At 37.7% G+C, this 22,227-nt stretch overlaps 1 protein-coding gene across 1 annotated transcript in view; it reads right to left on the bottom strand.

Annotated features, from left to right (window-relative positions):
- DRC3 (dynein regulatory complex subunit 3) overlaps positions 1-22,227 on the bottom strand; it is a 557,555-nt gene that overhangs the window by 415,232 nt on the left and 120,096 nt on the right. Inside the window, exon 4 of the mRNA XM_044089663.1 lies at positions 2,024-2,170. Within this exon, the coding sequence (XP_043945598.1) occupies positions 2,024-2,170 (147 nt within the window). The remainder of the gene's footprint in view (positions 1-2,023; positions 2,171-22,227) is intronic.

The following is a 22,227-nucleotide window of genomic DNA, read 5'->3' as shown; positions in this document are numbered from 1 at the left end:
GGCTGGCATCAAAGATTGAAACAATATTAATTTCATGAACTTTAGTCATACTTTGACTTAGGAATGGGATCCATTCCTGTCATGGTATTAGAAACCCAAAAGATTTGGAGAAATTAAAAAAAACAGAGGCTACATCCCATCTGTCAGCATCACTGCAACATCGATCTAATAATGAACATCTAGTAAAAAAAGCATTTATCAATGTTAAGTGTTAACTTATAGTGATAAAACACTGCAACAAAATGCTAAGAGGGGAAGGGAGAGAGATGGAAAAGGAATTATGAGATGGCATACATCAAATGACCCATGGTGCAAAAATGAACCGTCTTAAGTAAGAGTTTGGAAATAAGGGCTATATTTCCAAACTTTGTTTTCCTATTAACTTCCTGCTTGATGCTGTGCACAACATGCATAAGCAATGTATGATTTGCTATGTTAAACATCAGATGAAAAAATCAATACTGTTTTCAGCATCAAATAGTAGATGCTTGTTAATACAAGTGTAAATGAAGGTCATACCATCCTGGAGCTAGACAGATTGTTACTCACCTAGAATTAATATTTACATTATGTTTTCATATAATGTATGCTACTCATAATTCTCCTTTTTCTCTTCTCCTTGCCTCTTACCATACTGCTGTAGTCCTCACCAATAAAACAACATTCAACATCAACAATGTTTATTTCCCTATCTGTTCTTCCTACTTTTTGCCTATACTGCCTTAACATATTACTTGTTCTTACTATTAAGTTGCCCAGTGAAAGGTGAAACTCCATTGGCAAAGGAAGCACACCAGACTCCTCCAGCAGACCACAATTAAAATGAACGGACTGAAAACAGCACAGCTGAGTAATCAGGTATAGTTTAATTTCTAAGCACTTTCTATATTACTTGTTCTTCCCCATGATTTGCATCTTCATCTTTATTTTCAGTATCAAATATCATAATTTAAAAAGAATAAACCTAAGAACAATAATAAATGTTTTACTCAGAATTAAATATGAGAAACAAGAAAGATTTAGTTAATTGATCTGCCCTTCTTTGACATGTAGGTTTTGTTGTATTAGATCAAATTCACTTATAATGGATATAGTTCATTGATAACGTGCAGAAGGGAGTGTACAGCAGTGTAAGTAAATGTGCATGTTCCTTTCACTTACACTACTATGTCACGTGACAGTGCATTATGTCTTTCTAGCAAGATCTGTACACAGTGGAGCAAAGAAATTTGCCCTCCCCCCCCCCCCCACTGTTGTGCAATCTAAGAGATGGCATATTTAAAGTTGTGAGGTAGGGGTGAAAAGGAGCTTGCCTGTCTACATGAACACTGTTATTACAGATTTTGTTGACTTTGATGGATTTGTGTTTGCCAGTTCTTGCCACGGTTTGAGATTCAGTGTATTGATTTATCAGTCTAGTGCAGATGGATAATTCAGTACAGATCTGTGAAAAGAAAGGAGCTACTGTGGTTAGGTAAGGCTAATTTTCCATGGGCCATTACCAAAATACATACATAAAATGCATACAGTACAGTACAATGCAATGCGCCACAAAAACAAGTTATAGCTAGAAGAAGCTACCTGAAAGTGAAGTTTAAGTGAACATGAAAATGTATCTGGTAGACATTGATTATTCACTAAACACAACATTTTAATGTCTGAGGAGAACTAGTGGCAAACCAAGATTTCAGCAGCAATTATAACATTTTTTCATGGTAATGCATCCATTGTATACGTTTTCGTCTTTGCAGAAAAAGTGCAGTCTGTTGATTAAATGCTCACATTTGCAGCAGAAGTGCAATCCACTGAATTAATTCTTATATTTGTTGCACAAGTGGAGGTTGTTACATAAGTTGTCAAATTGCTTAACCTATACAATTATAGCAGCTAACAGCTACATTATCTGGGTTGGTTGTAAGAAATAAGAAATGTAAATAATTGCCTTTAATTTGAATGCATTTTAACTGATAAGTAACAAAAAATTAGTAAACCAAACGTGTCTGGAAATAAAAGAATTCCATACCATGTTCTCATCTACCAGCCTGAAGTCCAAGTATACCAGGTTCGGGAGATGAGCTGCAACAAACATTTTATAAAGCTCTTCTTCTGCAATTGGATTTCCATTGAGATTCAGTGTCCGCAAATTCTTAAACCTTCGGAGGTACACTATCTGTACAGGAAAGTAATGACAATTATAGATTAAAATATCACATTATTAAACACAATACATGTTTTGAAACATATACAAAGCACAGCTAGATTGTTCTGGAAGCAAAAGGCCTAGTTAAGAAAACATCAATGTCTGCAGTCTGGTTATACAAATAAATCTGATAGCCTTTGTTTTAATTCTTCAGTGACAGTGTAAAACCTAGTACAGTGCCGGTTTTCAAAGAAAGCAGGAAACATTAGAAAAGTGATTAAATGACCATATGAGTTTATTGGCAATAACAGTAGAATTAATCAAAATAAAACCTGTTTCTGCTGGCCAGTCTAATCCCTTTAACAGGTTATGCATTTGATTTTTGAACTATGCCTAGGCATGGTTCTGTACACTAGATGAAATAAAACCAATAATATTTCACTGGCATTACCAGGACAGTACCCATGATATTCTTGGCTTGCATTTCTTTTCTAAAATGAAGATGATAACACATTTGCAAGTAAATCTAAATTATATATGCACATGTTCTGTATTTTTGACAGGAAATCTAACTAATAACTGGTAACTGAATAATTGGCATTCGTTCTAAATAACAAAGCACATAGTTTCACATAACTCATCTTATGAAATATCTCTGGAGTGCAACTGTTAAACTATGCCACTTTAACTTGTAATTCATTATGTTTATTGGTATGTTATGCATCCCTCCTACTTGCGAGCTCATCTACCACCATCCTCGCTTACCACATTTAATTATGTCTTATTGAAGGCACCTTTTGTTTTCTTGCTGTATTTCTGTAGGTTATCCTCAAAGCTGCCTTTTAGGGACAGGTATATTGCCCTATTCTAAAGGGGGGTCCTGATGAGTCAACCAGCTAAGGGGGTAAGGGCAGCAGAAACAATGTGTAGTGACAGTGGGACTGTAAACATAAATGAGAAAGAACACATGGTATCATCCTGATCTCAAAGCATTTAGCAGTTGTCTTTGGGCAGGAGAAATTAAACTGCTCTCATGCAGTCAGCTATGACATCAATGACAACTCCTCTTTCGTCACCCAGACCACTTGATCAAAAAAGAAAATTAGCCCCCACTCCCATTTTACATAGAAACTATCATGTCCCATTTTGCAAACATCTCAGCCTAGTGAATGAGTGGGATAGCATGACTGCAGGGACTGTTGCACCATTTCATACACGTATGAATGTGAATCAATTAAAAAAAATGCAACTGAATGTACAAGCTTGAGTACTAATGTAGCCAGCTTATTAAAGATATACCTTTGTGTATTCAAGTGTCCATGCACTTGGCATGCAAGCTGCTGATTTTCATATTTTTTTTATTATTTGCAGCAATTTTCTAACAGATCTCCCATGAACACTGAGTAAAAATGCAAACATTTCTATACTCTATTCCTTCATATGGTAATGTATATATGTTCCTGTGGTACTGCTTATGCTTGAAGCTATGTTAGTGTTATAACTTACAAGTGATACCATCAAACAATATGCGAGGAAAGGGAAGGGGAGGGGAATAGTAGAGCAGAAAAGTGTGGAAGAGTTTTAATTCAGACATTCCATGATGCAGTCACATGTTAACCAGGTAGGTCAAAGCCCCATATAATAGTGCTCTCCCTATAACTGTTGGTACATACCAGCTTTAGCTTTAAAATGCTTATTGAAGCTGACATTACTGACTAGGCAATGTAGACCTTTGGTTTATGAGGTCCTTCTTTGTGGTCATGCCTCAGTTACTTTTCCATTCAAATTCCTGTGTTCACTCTGAGCTAGATTTGGCTACTCCTCTCTCACTGTTGGGAACTCACACATAAAATGAAAATACTTTGTCCCTATTTGAAACCCCTCAAAGTAATTAATGTGATTGAAAACTTATTTTCCATTCAGAAGAAACAGCTTTGATTTCTTAAGCAGAAGCGTGATTTTCATGGTGTCTTTGAAAAATAAAGAAAGCACATGCATTTCTTAGCTCAGTCAGTAAGTGAACCTACTCCTCACCTCCCCCCACCAGCAAAAAGAAAAATAATCTTTGCTGCAATTTGGCAAGGTTCTTCATTTGATCCTTAGACGTAGTACTGGTGAAATGAAAGGTGAACTGAATTATCCAATAAGTGGAGAAGTTATTTCATAAAACACAACAACCACACATTATTTTTTTTTATCCATTTTTCCTGGCAAGTGGTGGTTCAGTCTTCTGGTCTCCTGACTTGTTTCTTGAACTTGTCACACTATAAGTGAAACTCTGAGAAAAATGCTCTGTGCATTTCATTCATTGTTAGAAATCTTTACTTCTCTATTTGCTCAAGAAATGTCATGCTTCTGCATTATCATCTCTATGCCGTTATAAAAATCTAAGTAACAGAACAGTAGCTAGATTCCCATTACTGATATGGATGATCTGGGTTCAAGACTGGGATCAGATTTCTAGAAGGCTAAACAATTACTTTTAAACAGACAGACAGTTTGCCATGATAAAGAGGTTTGCATGTCCCATTGACCACCAGAGCTATGTCATCTTAGTACTCACCCTCAAATGTGATGTGAGTCATGCATGGTGCCAAGGCCTGAGGTGGAGTTCTAGACCAAGTCTGTTTGCTCCAAACCCCAAGCCAGTCTTTGAAATGCTATACTGGGTAGAGTTGTTGTATGATATGTACCAGTAAAGAGATCAAAGCTGTGTAATGCTTATTGTCAGCAATTAATTTTGTAAATCTACTTTGTAGTCATATATAATTTCTAAGGGCCGTGTAGATTTTTGCTCTCAAGTAAATTAAATGTTATGACCTTATTTTTAGTGAAAACAAATGAAAGCAGCCACAAGACAGGGATCACTAGATACTATGGAATATCAGTGCTACTAGGCACATGATTTGCAGTTACCAACTTTATGTGCATGCTGTGCTCACAACCAGCATCTTATCACTAAAACAGGTGATGTGCATGCTTTTGTCATAGCAATTAATCTCCTTGAAACCAATTCCCAAACCTCATGAGGAGAACTACTGGTGGCAGTGTCAGGAGCAATAAATATGGCAGCAAGTTTGGTGGTCTTTTAATACCCAGACTGCAAGATTGTCTGCAACAATTGGATCCAGGTCCTGAGGTTCATAGTACTGAATCACTTCAGGACCTCTCCATGCACATGGGTTGTGATCACTGTCAAATTAAGACAAAATATGACAGTGTGTGAAGCACTGCACATATGGAATGCTTCAGGTTCTAGATGAGACCAAAGTCCTGAAAAAGAAAATTAAGGAACATAATGAATGTCTGGAAATGTTTGTATTTCAAAAGTGTTTTTAAGAGATGGGTAACTGAGAATAACCAATAACATTTTGTATTATACATTAGAAGCTATCTGAATCAAAATTAGAGGGTAAGAATACATCCAAAAGTATCTTATACAGTGCCACACTTTTAACTTAACCAGGCAAGGGTACTTTGGGGTAAAAGTATATCAGGAGGCTACAAACATAGATGTGGTGTTTGAGAAAGATAATAAATGTGGAAGTATTATGGGCAGGGGATGGATTTGGAGTGAATCAAGTCACAGATGATGGCAGATGTCTCAGTTGCTGGCATTACTTTTGGATGGTGAACAGAAATGTCTGCAGTTATTGACACGTGCCAGAGATTCAGATATGGTTATACCAAGACAGTCCATAGCTCTCAACCTCTTAATGTAAAAAAATCTGGACAGAGCCTACAATAATGGGGAACAAAGGCCCCCAAAACTGGATACATTTTAAATATTGCTCTTATAAACTTAGAAAGTTAATAACCAAAGATGTAGTGTATCAGTGAAGGAAGCTGGTGCTTATAAATGAATGAACACAAAGAAAATATGTGAATCAGAATTTATTAGAATTAAGCACTTTAGAATTAAACACTTTTGTCTCTGCCTGAGACTTAATCAGAATAAAGTCATCAAGTACCCGCAGTCATATATATGCTAAAAAAAAATTGACCTTGGTCTTAATGTCGGTACCCAGGTTAAACGGAACTATTTCAGTCATACCTGTTTTGAAATCAAGGTCTGAAATGTTGTGACGCATTGATTTATTTACTATATGACTATTTTTAAGGAAGTTTTAACTACGTTTAGTATTTATAAGGCATAGTTTGTTTTTATTGCATCATGATTTTTTTTATATAGCAATGAATTTTTGTTATTTATTTACTATAAGTATGGTATTTCACTTACATAATTGTTTTAATTTAGTTCTTAATACTGTAAGCTCCAGTCTGTGTTTAACAGACACAATCAATTTAATTAACTTCAGTTAACAAGAAACTGATTAACAGGTTAAGTTTTTTTACCATATATATGTGTGTGTGTGTGTGTGTGTGTGTGTGTGTGTGTGTGTGTGTGTGTGTGTGTGTGTGTGTGTATATATTTGGTTATTACTTTTACATATACAGTGTATAAACTTAGAAAGTTGCTAGAATAACAGAATTTGTGTTTAGAATGCATTTTCTGATGGATATGAAGTCTTAAATTCAAATGTATGCTTTTATTTAGTGATGGAATTCCTAAGTGATTTGCTAAAAAACATATTTTATGAGGAACAGAGCAAAAATATGAGGCAAAAATCTGGACATTCTGTGAAAATCTGGACAGTTGAAAGGTATGCAGGACACATGATCTTCTGGAAGGATAGGAATGGAAAGAAGGATGAAGCAATGGTGTAAACCTGGAAATGCTTTAGTGAGCTACTGAAAGGATGTGGGGAGAAACAAATGGGAGCAGATACTCTTGCGGTTTACCTAAATGAGAACATCAGCAACACATGGTGGGTGTGTGCTGTAAAAATTACAAACCTTTATTATCAAGCAACTGAAATAAAATAGTACAGTACTAACAGACAAGTTAAGGAGGCAGACCTGGAAGAATACAGTGGTGTGGAGACTTTAATATGCCACAGGTTTAAAGCAATGCACTAGCAGCCTGTTATTCTTTGGACCAGGTAATCTTAGAAACAATATTGGAAAACAATGGAAAATATCAAACCAGCATGTGCAGGAGCTGTTCAGAGAAGTAGGTATGCTAGACTTGTTTATGTTAAACTCTGTCCAAGTCAGTAAACATTTAAATAATTTCCTTTGAAGTGCTGCACATTCGTGAACTCCTTACATTTTTATATGTTATCCATCCTTCAGCAAAAACTAAGAGAAAATTCTAGCCAAGCTAGAATTTCCACCGAGTGACCCCTCAAACCTATTCTATTAGAGGCACATGGAGTATATGCAATTGACCCTTATGAACATCAGGTGTTTCAGCTATATGGTGATTCTGAATGCCCGTAACTTTTTTAAGTCGTTTAATGGACAAATTCAGGGCAATAAAGCCAAACCCCACTAGCTGTGGACATGCATGTTTCGGCCTTGTTATGGTCTCACTGATTGTTTTTTTCTGTGTGACTTTTTTTACTCATTGTTTTAGTATGTTTCCCATCCTTCTCACTATATACACTGACCACTGGCACCTATGGCCAGAGTACCCTTACTGTACTCTACCCACTGAAGAGGGAATAAACACAGAGATAATGAGCTCACACTTCTTGTCCCTTTGGAAAGATGTACAGCAGCATGATGATTGCTGTGCATATATGTCATCATGTCTCCTAATATACCTGCTGCAGAGGTGCACCAGGGGGCACTTTTATGATGGCTGATCCTGAATCTTCTGCCAGGAAGACACACATGTCGTGTGGCTGCTTGATTTTATTCCCTTCTGTGCTCACAAGGCCATTCTTGAATCTGCACCACTGATGGCGACAGCAACAATATTGAACCGATATTTCAACCCAGAAGCCAAAGCGCTATTATATTCCCTTATTCTTCCTTAACACACCTTGCACCCTTGGTCCAAAAATGGAAGGTCAGCCAGCTACTCTACCTTCTGTTGCCAGTCTCACTGCAGTATACTCAGGAAAAGTAAGAATGGCCTGATGCTCACAGAAAATAATGTTTACTTAGCTCATCACTGTCTGTCTGTGACAGATGCAAGTACCTAGCCAAATTCAAGAGCACACCCTCACAAACAAACATCCGGTGTACATTACTCACCTACATCACATTCCATACATACCCAAATTATCATATGCTGAGTCACTTAAAAATTCTTGCCAAAGCAGCAATAGACAAATAGGTGCAAGGCTCATTGTAAACCAATCACCGCAACAACAATTACAAGTAACACAGCTAAAAGTCACCAGGAAGCAACACATCCTAAACTCAAATGCACCAAAGCAATTTTCAAATACACGCAAACAAAAGTGTATTAATGACTGGTGACTCCATAGTTAGACACACTGATTCCACGCTCTCAAGGGTGGTCAAAAGCAGGGTGACAGTGCGCTGTATCTCAGAAGCTATGATTATTAATGTTATAAGGCCCCAGAGGACTCTTAAACCAGACAAATTCTGTATGGCATTGTGGTGATCCATGTTGGGGTAAATGTCCTAGCATACAACCCCCTGAAGGATATAGAGAGAAATATGACAGAGTCCTCCATGCATGTCACAAATGCAGGAAAGACCCACATATTGAATGGAATCCTTTATCATCAAAAAAAGATGCCAAAGTATAAAGAAAAGATAATTGGCTTTAGGAATTGATTAAAAAAAAAAAAAGAAAGATTAATTGGCTGCAGCTGTAATTATATTTATGGGAATTAAACAGCATACCAATAAACCTGCAGCCAACAACAATAGTTAAACATCCAATCATGATTCTCCACTCCACCTCCAACCTCTGCTTAAACTCAACATACTTTCCTCTTTGCAGCTGCATGTCCTCTGTATTCTTTTTTGTTTGTTTATTGCTTCTTTGTCCCTACCCCCACTCTAAAAATAACACTGACTTTACATTTTACAGAACAGCCCCCCCCCAAACAGCAAACATAGGCAAGTAGATTTTTCCTGGGGGGGTGTATGTAGTAGACTCTCAAGACTCTCAACAAACAATTTAAAAGGGTGTTCATTTGCTATCCAGGCTGTGAGTAGCTAATTTACCAACTCAGCCAACAGATAGAATCCCAATGTGGGATTGCGAGAATTAAAAATACAATGAACTCTTTTTTTTCTGTTTCTAAAATATGATAATTTATGCTATCCCCTCCTCACCTAGCTGAAGTCTTGTACACTATAGTGTACATAATGTATGCTTGCTGGTGTCCTTGTCCACATGCATTAATGAACTATAGAATAAAAATAAAAAAACACTCCTTAACCTAAATAGCAGAACAAAATAGCAGACCCACAAATTAAGGAGAACATCAGTTAGATAAGAAACTAAGAAAGGACATCAGGAAAAGCAAAGTCATCCTATAAACTCAGACTAGCTGCAGAAGTCACAAAAAACCCTTCTTTAGTTATTTTTTTTTTTAACTAGAAACATCTTTATTGGAGAACTTCCAAGATGGCTGCACATTGAGTAACAGCTTAACTTATACTCACCCAGTGTGTAAGCAGAAACTCAGAAGAGATAGCCAGTAAACTCATTTTGGGGTAAATGTCAGTAACTGGTTAGTAAGTACACTGTCTAGATGCCAGTGGGGGGGGGGAGTTGGGGGGGGGGGCTCAAGGAACCTGAAAGAAAATCAATCACAGAAAGTGAGGAAAAAACACTGACTGGGAAGAATTCTGCAGCTGTTCAGCAAAAAGCAGTGCAAGCCGCAGCTCTGGTACAAGACATGACTTCCGGTAACCTAGAGGAAAACTAAGTCAAATGTACCCAGAGCTGATTAAAATAAGTGAAACATTGATGGGGTATATTAATTCAAATAACAAAAGGCTGGAAAAAAATGGAAGAAGCTTTAAACAGATATTCAGATGAGGTGATAAAACTGCAAAACTCAGTGGTCAAAATGAAGAACAGGCTGGCTGATTATGAGACTGCTCAAGAATATATGTTACAAAAATAATATAATTAGAGGACAGTGCATGGAGGAAAACCTAAGATTTTCTGCTGTACCAGAGAAGCTGGAAAGAACAGACTGTATTAATTTTGTGAAAGCACAAATAAGCAACTGGACTGGTATTTCACAGCAGGAGTTGTTAATTGAAAGGGCACGTCATGTGTATGCTCCAAACCTGGCCACGAGAATGCAACTTAGACCTTTAATAGTAAAAATGCAATCCTGCATGTAGAAGGAGTTGATTCTGACAAAACTGTGGCAGAAGGACAAAGTACTAAAAGTGGGAGATAATAGATTGTTTGTGGAAAATGATTACTCACTGTACACCAGGCAGAAGAAGAATACATTTATTCCACTAATCAGGGAATGTCGAGAAACAGACATGAGATTCAAACTGCTGTATCCAGCTATATTCAGAATATTCCTTTCTGGAGTGACAAAATCATGTTTTTGATGCAAAACATACTAATGAGGAAATACAAAAGTTTGTCCAACAAAGAGTGAGCTGTGAAACAGAGGGAAATTCTACTTCTTGTTCTCCTGCTATTAAATACCACAAAGAGACTGTGCCAGTGAAACCTTTTCCAGTGCTTCAATGGAAAATGCTTGACAGAGACAGAAAAAAGCACAAGAGTTGACTAGAAGAACCAATAGTATGTTGGAAAGGAAGCAGAGCCTGGATTTGGGAGATGGAGATAAGAATAAAACCAGCAATTCGGAAATTGACAAATAAATGTGGAATTACAAAAGCATTAATTATATTTGTGAAACATGACAGAACAAGAACACCTGGAAATATTGAACTTTTTTGACTTTGTTAAACTTGTAGGGGATTCTAAAGTATATGCCCCACTTCATGTCATTAATGTTTGGAGGACCACTTAGGAGAGGGAAAGAGTAGGGAGAGAGTTAACTGTAAGTAAAACAAAATTTTGTTCTTAACGGTAAGATTTTTATAGTGCATGATACAATCTGCTTGCTATAAAGTAATTTTTTTAGTTATTTTCAACTGTAATGGGGATACTAAAGTAAACAAGTATCCCTGTTTTTTTCCTACTTTTCTTTTTCTCCTTGTTCAGTTTTAAGAAATGTAGGCACTGCAGTATAAAAAAAAGAGAAAAGTCTGGTCAAAAGAGTATGCTACAAGAAAAATTGATGCACTTGTTTTCATTAATGCATAGGGGATGACTGGATTAAGGCCCCTGGCTTGATCTAATAACATGTTTTAATTTAAAGCAAACAAAGAAAAAAGAACATTGCATATAATAAAGCTTTCCTCTAGCAAACAACTCTGTATCTGGCTCTCATGTCTCCATGGAGACAATCTGATAAAGACCAATAAAAACAGAATAATTCTTTCTTTCAATGGCTTTATTTCAATGTACTTCCAGTGCAGTTGGGTTACACTTTGATTTCCATTTTCTAGTAAGGGCTTTTTTGGCAGCCACCATAATTAGAATCAGCAAGGTCTTACTATGTCTAGGCAATTCTGATTCTGTAACATAGCTAAGAAAAAAAATAATTTCCCTAGTTACACCAATTTGCTCACCCAGTATCTCTGATAGAGTAGTTGGCAGGGAACCTTTAAAGTCCCATATTGGCTTAGCTCTTAGAATGTTTTCTGCTACTTTATGAATGTAATATGAGGTATGATTATTGTTATTCTCCTTAAAGGTCTGCATCCAAAATCCCAGTCTCTCCTTGTTGCTTGAACCCCCCCCCCCATCCCACACCATTCCATCAGCATCCCTTCCCACTTTGAATTATAGCTTTCTGCTTCTGCTATGTATAGGAGCCTTAACTGTGTAGCTCTGAAATACTCCTTAAAATCAGGTAATCCCAATCTGCCCTGTTCTATTGGAAGAATCAGATTATACCACTTGACTCTTGCCACCTTCCCCTCACAGAACAAAATCTTTCAGCTCTTTATTAATTGCTATCCACAACTTCTCCTCTGGTTGATAAAAATATGGCTGACCTATGTGTAAGACTAAAGGGACTAAAAACATGAACCTTGATAGAGGAATAAGAAAGACCATAGGATAATAACTTGCACAAATATTGTAAAACCATTGTTACTAGCCTTGAAAGGGACTTGGCTCTAAGTTTGACATCAACTAGGAAATCTTATCCATTTATCAATATATGATTTCCTAGTAGCAGGTTCCGAAGTCTCTTTTAAAGGTTGCTACATATCCTCAGAAAAAAGGTGCCTATAAGGTACCAAAATGAATCTTCTAGGCAGTCAGTTGTAATAGTATCAGGCTGGGATGTATTAAACAACTCCTGTCTTATTTGAGTAGATCCATTACGTGAAGAAGATTGTGGGAATTGTCACTAGCCAATTCATAAGAAGGGAGTGCCACTGTTGCCTGGGCTAGAATGGAGTCACCAAAATGATTTTTGAAGAGTCCTTCTGAATTGTCAAAATGGCTCTTAATAACAGTGAAAATGGTGGAAAGTATATGAGAACATGCCTATGCAAGGGAATGAAAAGACATTGGTTTTTCAGGCCTGATTAGAAGAAATATTGGGGCATAACTTATTTAGCTGTCTTGAAAGGATTTGTTTGAGGAGCTCCCCACAACTGGATCAAATCATTGAAGCCCCTTGTTCAATTTCCATTCATGAGGGTCTTCCTGGTCCTGCTCAGTTAGTCTGCAACAATATTTTGCTCTGTAGGTAGCTTGGATAGTTAGAGCATGCAAAATATCTACCTTCCAAGCTATCATAGACAGACTAGTCTATATAGGTGTAGGATCTGGTAACCCCTTGTTAGTTTATGTACTACCAGATTGTGGTATCTGTAATCACTAGAGGCATTCCAGGGAACCATAGATTAAAATAATTGAGTGCAAGATAACTCCTACCATCTCCTCAATATTTGAGTTTCTAGGTCTGTCCAATTTATTCTAAAGACCTTGCACTTTTACCTTCATAGAAACTACACCTCATGCAAAATCTGAAGTATGTGTTGAAAGATTGTATAGGAGATAACAGAGAGAAGGGGAAACCCAAATTAGGAATGTATGGTCTGTCCACAAAGGTAGTTTCCTCTTTACAAGGCTTAACACATGAATCTGAAAGGATTGGGGGGGGGGTGAAGAAGTTAAAACTATAATGCTTTCAGAGGCTATATAATTATCCTCCTATACAGTATAATAAAGAATATCCTAAGAATCATAGATTTCATAAATCCTAAAACCCTGAGAAAATCCCTGGCAGAAATCAATGACTGAAGTGTAAAGTTCAGGAGAAGGACTAGATATAGATTAATTTTATCTTGTGGAGAAAAATGCTTTCTGAATAAAAGTATCCAGAAAGTAACCTAGAAACATAATCCTGTTAGAAGCAACATTACAGATAGCCGGAGTGCAAAATGTTGTTTTGGCTTTCATGAAGAAGCAGAAAACAACTATCCCTGATTTTCCCCATATACATTTGCTCTGCCCCTTGAAATTGTGTTGGTTTTCTGGTAAATATTGGAGGAATACAGTAAGTCAATAATGCCAGTCCTTCAATTTTCACTAATGTATGTTTATGCTATTCCAATTTCGATCTTTTATTCTCCTCCACCCCCATTACTTCTGGACTGATGTTTTTAAACAAACACTTTAAGAGGTATACCAGTACCTCTCTCTGAGGGAGCAGTGATACATCATGCATATTATGGCAATGAGGTCTTTAGGTTTAATTATTATTACTACACCTACAGACCTTGCTGGCATAACATAAACGTTTTATCACTGCACCCTTGGACAAAGGACACAACATGAAACTAGACAGCCATCTTGCTTTCTGCTTCTGCAAGAAAGCTGAATGCATTTTTTACTCAGGCTATCTATAGCTGCGGCCAGAGTTATGGAGGTAATGTTACTTGCAACCTTTTGTTACATGGGCTTACACCAGTACTGCAAGTGGATTTTACTGAGATTACTTGATAGACTCAGTAGATAAGGAGATTTCTTATCCATCAAGAGACTCCTGCCACTTCGAAAAAAAAAAAAACACTCTGAAAAATAAGCAAGTTAAATAAGGAAACAAGTGAAATACCTGCGGACTGCAAAGGCTATCACTGGACTAGACCTTTTGTGTATGTCCTTGGAACACAAGATAACCCAATAGGCAATGCAGAAAACTGAAAGGGTAATCCAGACATAAACTTTCTTTAAAAAAATCTGAAAACTGTTGCAAGAGGAAAATGATGGCAATCATCTTTTAAACTTAGTGTTACCAAAGAACTGACAGGAGGAGAGAAAGGTAATCAAGTATGAACACATATTGTACTGTAGACTGTCCCAAAATGGTTGAGGAAGGATATGAGATCAGGTATCTAAAATGATTCCTTCTTTGGTACCAGAAAATAAAAATCTACAATAGGAATCTTTTCTTCAGAGATCCTAAGGATATAGTTCTATTACTCTGACAGAAGGTATAAATTGAGACAAGTTAAAAGGGACTGCACCAGGGTGTGGGAGGGGGAGGAATGCTACAAAAGTCATTCCAAACTGAAGGACAGTCCTTTTATGTGGAAGGTTCCATGCTTTTATTTGAACCTTCTAGACACTTACTCTTGAAAATGTGCTTATAAAAAGCTTCTTGAGACTGCTTGAGCTATCTGAAATAAAAAGCACAGAGATGAAATCAAGGTCTTTGCAAACTGAGAAAAGAGGGCTGGAAATTTAGAGGAACCTGCAAAATCAATATTATTCTTTCATCGAATTGTTTGACAACCTGAGTAGCAGATGACCGATAAAATATCCTTATCCAAAGGATTTTAAAATTTTAGCTTAATCATCTTCAGAAAACTTCTGAGTAAACACTCATACCAGCTTTCTCATAACAGAAGATGTAGGTCCTGTATTCGGCCCAGTATCAGCACAATCAGAAAAACAAATGCTTGTGAGGATACATATATCATATATCTGGGAATTTTACCTGCCCTCCAACACCTCCACCTTAAAATAGGTAGTCACTTTCTGAGTATCCCCATCTGATGTTAAACTGGGATTAAAAGTAAGACAAATGCACACAGTTTTACTTCACGCTTCTCCTGTCATATTTATATACAGCATACCTCCTCATCTCTTACACTCCAAAAGATAGCCATCTTCTGTGTATCCTTTTAATGTCAGACTGAGACAAACCTAAAAAAATAAATGTAACATAACATATTTGCTGTCAGACATACATAAACAGCATGCCTATTTACTCCCACCAAAAGATAGCCACCTGTATATGCATCAGATGTTTGATTTTGAGGAAAATGAAAAAAAAATGATTCTAGTAATGTTTCCATCTTTTTACATCCAGAGACGGTATAGCATTCCTAAATAAGTTATAGTGACTCTCCATGCAACATATTGAAGTTTATGAAAAAGAACCACACTGTCCTCAGCCCAACACAAAATACAATGACCTCAGAGGTCTGGGAGGAATGTTAATATAATAATAACATCATTCCCAGCCTCATAGACAAGTAAAGTGACCTTTTGTGTACACCTATGAGCAAGGCTGGTTTTAGAATAGGTGGGGTTTACGGGAGAGGTGATTACTAAGCCCATATCAAAATTTACCTGTAGCTTTGGTGTGTGGGGTCCAACAGCTCCCAGAAGTACTGAAGGTCTAGGTATTCTATGATGCATGTATCCCTTAATTTTTATTTTTATTTTATTTTATTTTTTGGGAGATAACTGTTAAACTAAGAGAATGACAACAGGGTCTCTTACTTTCATCCAGGCAAACCCCACCAAACAGTTACAGCCACTTCCATGTACAATTTAGACATCTGATTGTGATAAAAGAGAATGACAGTATAATGTATTTTACCTTTGTTCCAAACAAACAGTTGCCACACATTAAAATATTGCTTATTGCTTCACGTTATCACATTAGTCCTGCAAAGCAAAATAATAAGCAAACAGCAGGAGGCAGCTATTCATTTTCCTCCACACACAGCAGTTATGCCCAGTCTGTCAGTGCATACTAAGGTGTCCACCTAAATAGTCTAGTAGTCTATCTCACATCTACACAAATGCACGCTAGTCCTGCAAAATCAGATACTGACTTTTGTAAACTGAGTAAATGAAAAGAGGTTAGTTACTTTTATCCAGCCAAGCCCAACCCCCATCCAGCAGTTATAGCTGCGATGTCTGCTGGATCTGTAATATCATGTCACCTCCACAGTCCACACAAACAACTTGTCACACGTGAAGATAGTCCAATCAAGTTTCTTCACACAAATCACAAAGCCAGAGAATATTGCCAAAAAATACCTTGTTGATCACTGCCAGCATACCTGTAAAAAATAACAGTTGTCTCACTTCAACTGTCCAGACAAATCACAGACCCAGAAATATTGCCAGAAATATCTGGTTGATTACTACCAGCAATACTGTAACACAACACAACAACACACAGCAGTTATGCCCAGTCTGTCAGTGCATACTAAGGTGTCCACCTAAATAGTCCAGTAGTCTATATCACATCTACACAAATACACGCTAGTCCTGCAAAATCAGATACTGACTGTTGTAAGCTGAGTAAATAAAAGAGGTCAGTTACTTTTATCCAGTCAAGCCCAACCCCCATCCAGCAGTTATAGCTGCGATGTCTGCTGGTTCTGTAATATTATGTCAGCTCCACAGTCCACACAAACAACTTGTCACATGTGAAGATAGTCCAATCAAGTTTCTTCACACAAATCACAAAGCCAGAGAATATTGTCAAAAAATACCCGGTTGATCGCTGCCAGCATCCCTGTAAAAATAACAGTTGTCTCACTTTAACTGTCCAGACAAATCACAGACCCAGAAATATTGCCAAAAATATCTGGTTGATTACTATCAGCAATACTGTAAAAACAGTAAAAATACTTTGGCTTATCTCATCTCACCACCATGGCACTTCTCTCATTTCAATTGTCCATACAAAGCCAGAAATGTTATCAAAAATATCTGGTTGATCACAAGCAATGTTATTATAAAAATAGTACAGTTATCTCACAACTCCATTCCTCTCATATTAACTATCCACACAAATAACTAAGCAGGAAATATTATCACAAAGTATCTGACTGATCACTGCCAGTATTAGTTGAAAATATTAGTAAAACTAACATTACAGTGCCATTCCATAAAATCAGGAACATTCTGCAGAATTGTTTCATATACAATATACCAAAAAACAAATCCCTTTAAGTACACCTTCATGTCTACATTTGAACAATGTCAGGTCTCTATTCCCATGACCTTGCAATGTTTACGTAAAGTCAAGTGGAGTTCTGCCCAAAGCTGATTGCCTGATGTTCCATGGGTACATTTTCTTCTGCAGAGCTTTATTTATTTATTTTTAGAGAAAAGAAACACCACTCTAAAAAATAAATAAATAAGCAAACAAACAAAAACTCATAAAATCCTCCAAAGCTAGTTACGAAAATAAAATTGCCAAAGATTCCAAAGACAAACACAAGGCATTCTATAACTATGTCAAGAATCTAAATGACAATACTCAGATCTTCTCTGAGCTACAACAGAATGGCATTAAATATACTGATCCCAAGGATATTGCCAATATCCTGGCAGATCGATTCAGTGCCAACTTCACCCCACCCCCCCCCACCCCTAAATGGTCCATCTCAGTACCGGAAGATTGCCAAATAACGGCCACACAGGTAAAAAACGCACTGTCCAAAGCTAAGAATACAGCATCCATGGGACCAGATGACATCCCGGGCTGTGTACTACATGAACTACAAAATGAACTGGCACCTCACCTAAGTGTCATGTTTAATCATACCCTCACCTCAGGCTTCGTGCCCACTGAGTGGCGCACAGTTACAGTTATCCTACTCCACAAGGAGGGATCCACCTTGGATCCCGGGAACTACCGCCCCATCAGTCTGACGAGCCTGATCTGCAAGGCCATGGAAAGTATTATCATGGAACTTATAAACAAAGACATTGGCAACTTTCAAACTCTGGACCCCACCCAGTTTGGGTTCGTGAAGGGCTGATCTTGTCTCCTGAACCCGATTGACTTCTTCGAATCAGTCTCCAGAGCTGTGGACGAGGGTAAGGCAGTCCACACAGCCTATCTGGACCTTGCCAAGGCCTTTGACACCATCCCCCACTCTGGAACCATAGATAAACTTACCAAGCTGGGCATTAATCCCTACATCACTCGATGGGTTGCCAACTGGCTTACTAACAGAACCCACACGGTAAAAGTAGCTGACTCCAAATCCAGCTCCAGACAAGTGACAAGTGGAGTACCTCAGGGTTCAGTCCTGGGACCTCTCTTGTTTGGCATCTACTTCTCTGAAGTACAGGCCAACACTAAGGGACTCTGGCTAACAAAGTTCGCAGATGACTGCAAACTGGGAGCCATTATTGAATCCCCAAATGATGTGGATACTCTACAAAAGGGCCTTACAAAAACAGATGCTTGGTGCCAGAGCCATGGGCTCAAGCTCAATGCCAAGAAATGTATAGTTATCCCCTTTGGGAAAAAAACATGTACCCATGAATTACCACATAGGTGGCAGTGCACTAAACACCAAAAGTGTGATAAGGGACTTAGGGACACAGGTGGACAGTGGTCTCACCTTCAATAACCACATCGCCACAATAGTCAGGAAATCCTTCTATGTGGCACACCTCATCATTAAGGGCTTTTCATCCAGAAAAAAGGAGGCCATTGTCCCACTGTACTCATCCCTCGTTAGACCCATTATAGAATACAATGCCCCATTTGGTATGTACCTCTCAATACATCTGCAACAACTGGAAAGGCCGTGAAAATACCTCACTAAAAGAATCACAGGCCTAAAGCAGATGCCCTATGCTGACCACCTTAAAAAACTGCAGCTATACTTTATCTCATATCGTCTACTCCAAGGCGATCTCTGCTTAACATACAAGGCCATGTCAAACCCAGAGCTGTTGGACATGCTACACTTAAAGAAATCCAAATCCCTCAGAGCCACTCGCTCCAGGGATCTAAACCTTGTCATCACAATAAACAAAACATGCTGGAGGGATAGGTTCCTGACCCAGAGACTCCCCAGACTCTGGAATAGATTGCCCATACATGTCAAGCAGAGCACCTCTTTGGCCTTCTTCAAAAGAAACCTTGATGATTGGATGGGAGAAAGGAAATTCACCCTGGGGATCACGTCAGTCGCCCTGCTAGACAGGGGTCTAGGGAAGTAAATAGTGTGGGAAGAAATAGCCAGGGAATTGTTATGGCTAGGCTTGTATAGGCCCTAGGGCCGATAGCCTAGTACCAACCTATGAACCTATGAGAAAGTATGCCCCTGCAAGCATGGTGCACTAGGCCAGCCCTGACTGCAATAAACCATGAGCTAAAATCAATAAAATCTTTCTCACCCAGAGAAAAGAGTCTGAGGAAGATAACATTTCATTTTTTAAATCTTTTTTTCTATGGACATCTAAAAGCTGGAGCTTCACCTCAGAGAACAGGTCTCTTAGCGTGGCCATTTAGAGATGCATTCTCTGCTTTCTCCTCTTAGAATGGCTTTCCCATGCCCGCCAAAGGTACTTAAACAGATGCAGAGGACATGACTGACCCATGGTTCATAATGGCTGAAGAAACTACACCAGTGGGATCCAGGTAAAAAGTGAATGGGCTGAGGTACCAGAAATGGCCACAGCAGAGTCATCCAGCAGCCACTGCTGAGGCATAGACTGAGCCCACTGTGATGGCAAGGACTCCTTCATGATTTTCTTTTTCTTGGGCTCAGAGGAAGGTAAAACCTTGAAATCAGTATACTGTTCCCTGGTTCCCCCAGAAAAGATGCCTCATTCATGGTAAGCATAAATATCAAGAGCTAGTAACAGGTAATTTGTCAAAGTTAGTGATCACAAGCAAAATACACAATAACACTCCAAAAACACATTAGCTTCTGTTAATAGACAAAAGTATGTTACATTACACACATACTTTTCCACAGAAAATGCTTCAATTATTCACAAGTAGTAAAAACTAAAATTAGAAGGTAAGCATCTGTCAGCTAAGGCAGTCTCAAAACAGTCCCTAAAAGTAATAAACCTAGCAAAAGATACCATGTTCTCACAAAATAGTTAACTTTTTTAGAAAAAAAAAAAGAATATTGTAAAAGGCTTTCCCCAAAAGGAACCTATGGAGTTTTGGTGCCCACACTGCTGGTTTTCTCCCTTAGAAGCTTATGCCACCAGCAGCGTAGACACCTGTGGAGGATGGCCAAAGACAATTACATACATGGCAAGATATAAACCTATAAAGCTAAAACTACTGCAGTAGTACTTTAATTAATAAACATACTAGGTGTATCTCATTTCTGGTTTGATTTATAGTGGTTTTGAAGTTAAGGAGGACCGTAGAAGTGCTACGACAGGGAGAAAGCCATGCTGTTTTGGAGATGGCAGATAATTGTCTTAAATGATAGAGAGTAGCTGTGCATGGATATAGTTTTCAAGGACTTTTTTGAGAGTGGCTACTGGTCTGTTGTTGGCAAGATCTATGAAAATTACACCCTTATATAAGGTTAAGATATCTCCCATTTTATTATATTCTACTGTTAAGTTATCCAGGGTAACAGTGGTAGGTTTCAAATTTTATAAGCAGTTTTAGAAAGAGCATGAATATTTCAGAATTATTTATTTCTGGGTACTTTGAGGGATGAAAAGTTAAGCTAAGGAAATTGTTGTAAAGTATAGTAAGAATACCCACATTTTCTTGGTTCTATAATAGTCATAGAATAGTTTATCCTGGAGGTAAAATTTCCTCATCTTTTATATATTGCTTTAGCCAAGTTTAGTAGCAAGAATGACATATGGTGAGTGGTGTGGTACACAGGCATGGAAGTTTGATAGTTTATTCTATTGCATCTTAAATTTTTATATTAAAATTTGTAGGCTGGATGAGTTAGTGGGTTGAGAGAGAAAAAACATGGAGACTTTTATTGTGAATAGGACCATGGTTTGGGTGGACATCCCACATAGATTGATAGTCAGGACTGAGTGTAAGATGAAGGGAGGCCATTTACATTTGGATTTTATCCTACATCCTAGTTTTACTTGCTTGGGATTAGGTGCTGGATGGCTGATCTAGAAAAGGTGAATGAAAGTTAAGGATAAGAAGTCTGGAGATATAGTGAAATTAGAGTGGGAGGTGTTTTGAACCTGTGGCAAGGTGCCTGAAGGTGGTAGTGGGTTTTTGTGAAGCTGCAAATAATAGAAGGTTAGGTGTGTTAATAGTACTAGGGCAGGAATTATGATTAAGTAGGAAAGAAGCAAGGTAATGTGATATGAAAAAATGGAGGAACTTTTACTTAGAACAACTAGGGTGCAAGTGCAGTGATATAAATGAGCTGGAGAAGTTTAACTATATTAAGTTGGGAAATTATTACAGGAGTAGGAAGGGTAGTAAATAGAAGTTTAAAGTGATTTATTGTATAAGGAAGGATGGTAAAGTGAAAATATGTGGAAGACTGAATAAGAAGAATTTTTAACTTGAAATGGGGAGGTATTTTCATATTCAGAAGGTACCTTTCAGCAGAGTACCACAAAGTGCCTGCTTTTTTAAAACACCTTAATTAAACTGTCACTTAAGATACAGACAAACATATATTAACAGAAAAGAAAACAAAGCATTGTAACATTTTTACATTTAAATACAATATACATCACATATATTTTCTTTGCTGCTATCATAAGTCCAACATTACAAACATTGCTGAAGTCCTGCCTTCCCTAAAACCTCACTCCTCCTGAACATTATTATGCATGTATTGTTCCCACAATTTCTGCTTACTTCTTTATAATTTGGTCTTCCCTTTTCTGGTTCTTTTATCTCTTTTATAATATTCAATACTTCAAATACAGTTGGTGTACACTTTGATTTCGATTTTCTAGCAATTGCTTTTTTGGCAGCCAACAGAATTAAACTTAATAAGGCCTTACTGTGTCTGGGCAATTCAGATCCTGTATATCAGTTCAAAAGAATAATTTCTTTACTTACAACCATTTGTCACCCAATATTTCTGATAGAGTACTCTGTAGGGAATTTTTAAAATCTACCAACTCATTACACTCCCACAGATTTGTTCCTGGTTTACCTCTTTCTTCT

This window comes from Protopterus annectens, chromosome 12.part0, assembly GCF_019279795.1.
Source record: "Protopterus annectens isolate FY-2018-M chromosome 12.part0, PAN1.0, whole genome shotgun sequence".
Lineage (NCBI taxonomy): Eukaryota > Metazoa > Chordata > Ceratodontiformes > Protopteridae > Protopterus > Protopterus annectens.
The sequence above is the reverse complement of the archived record's forward strand: the minus strand, read 5'-3'. Positions and strand labels throughout refer to the sequence as shown.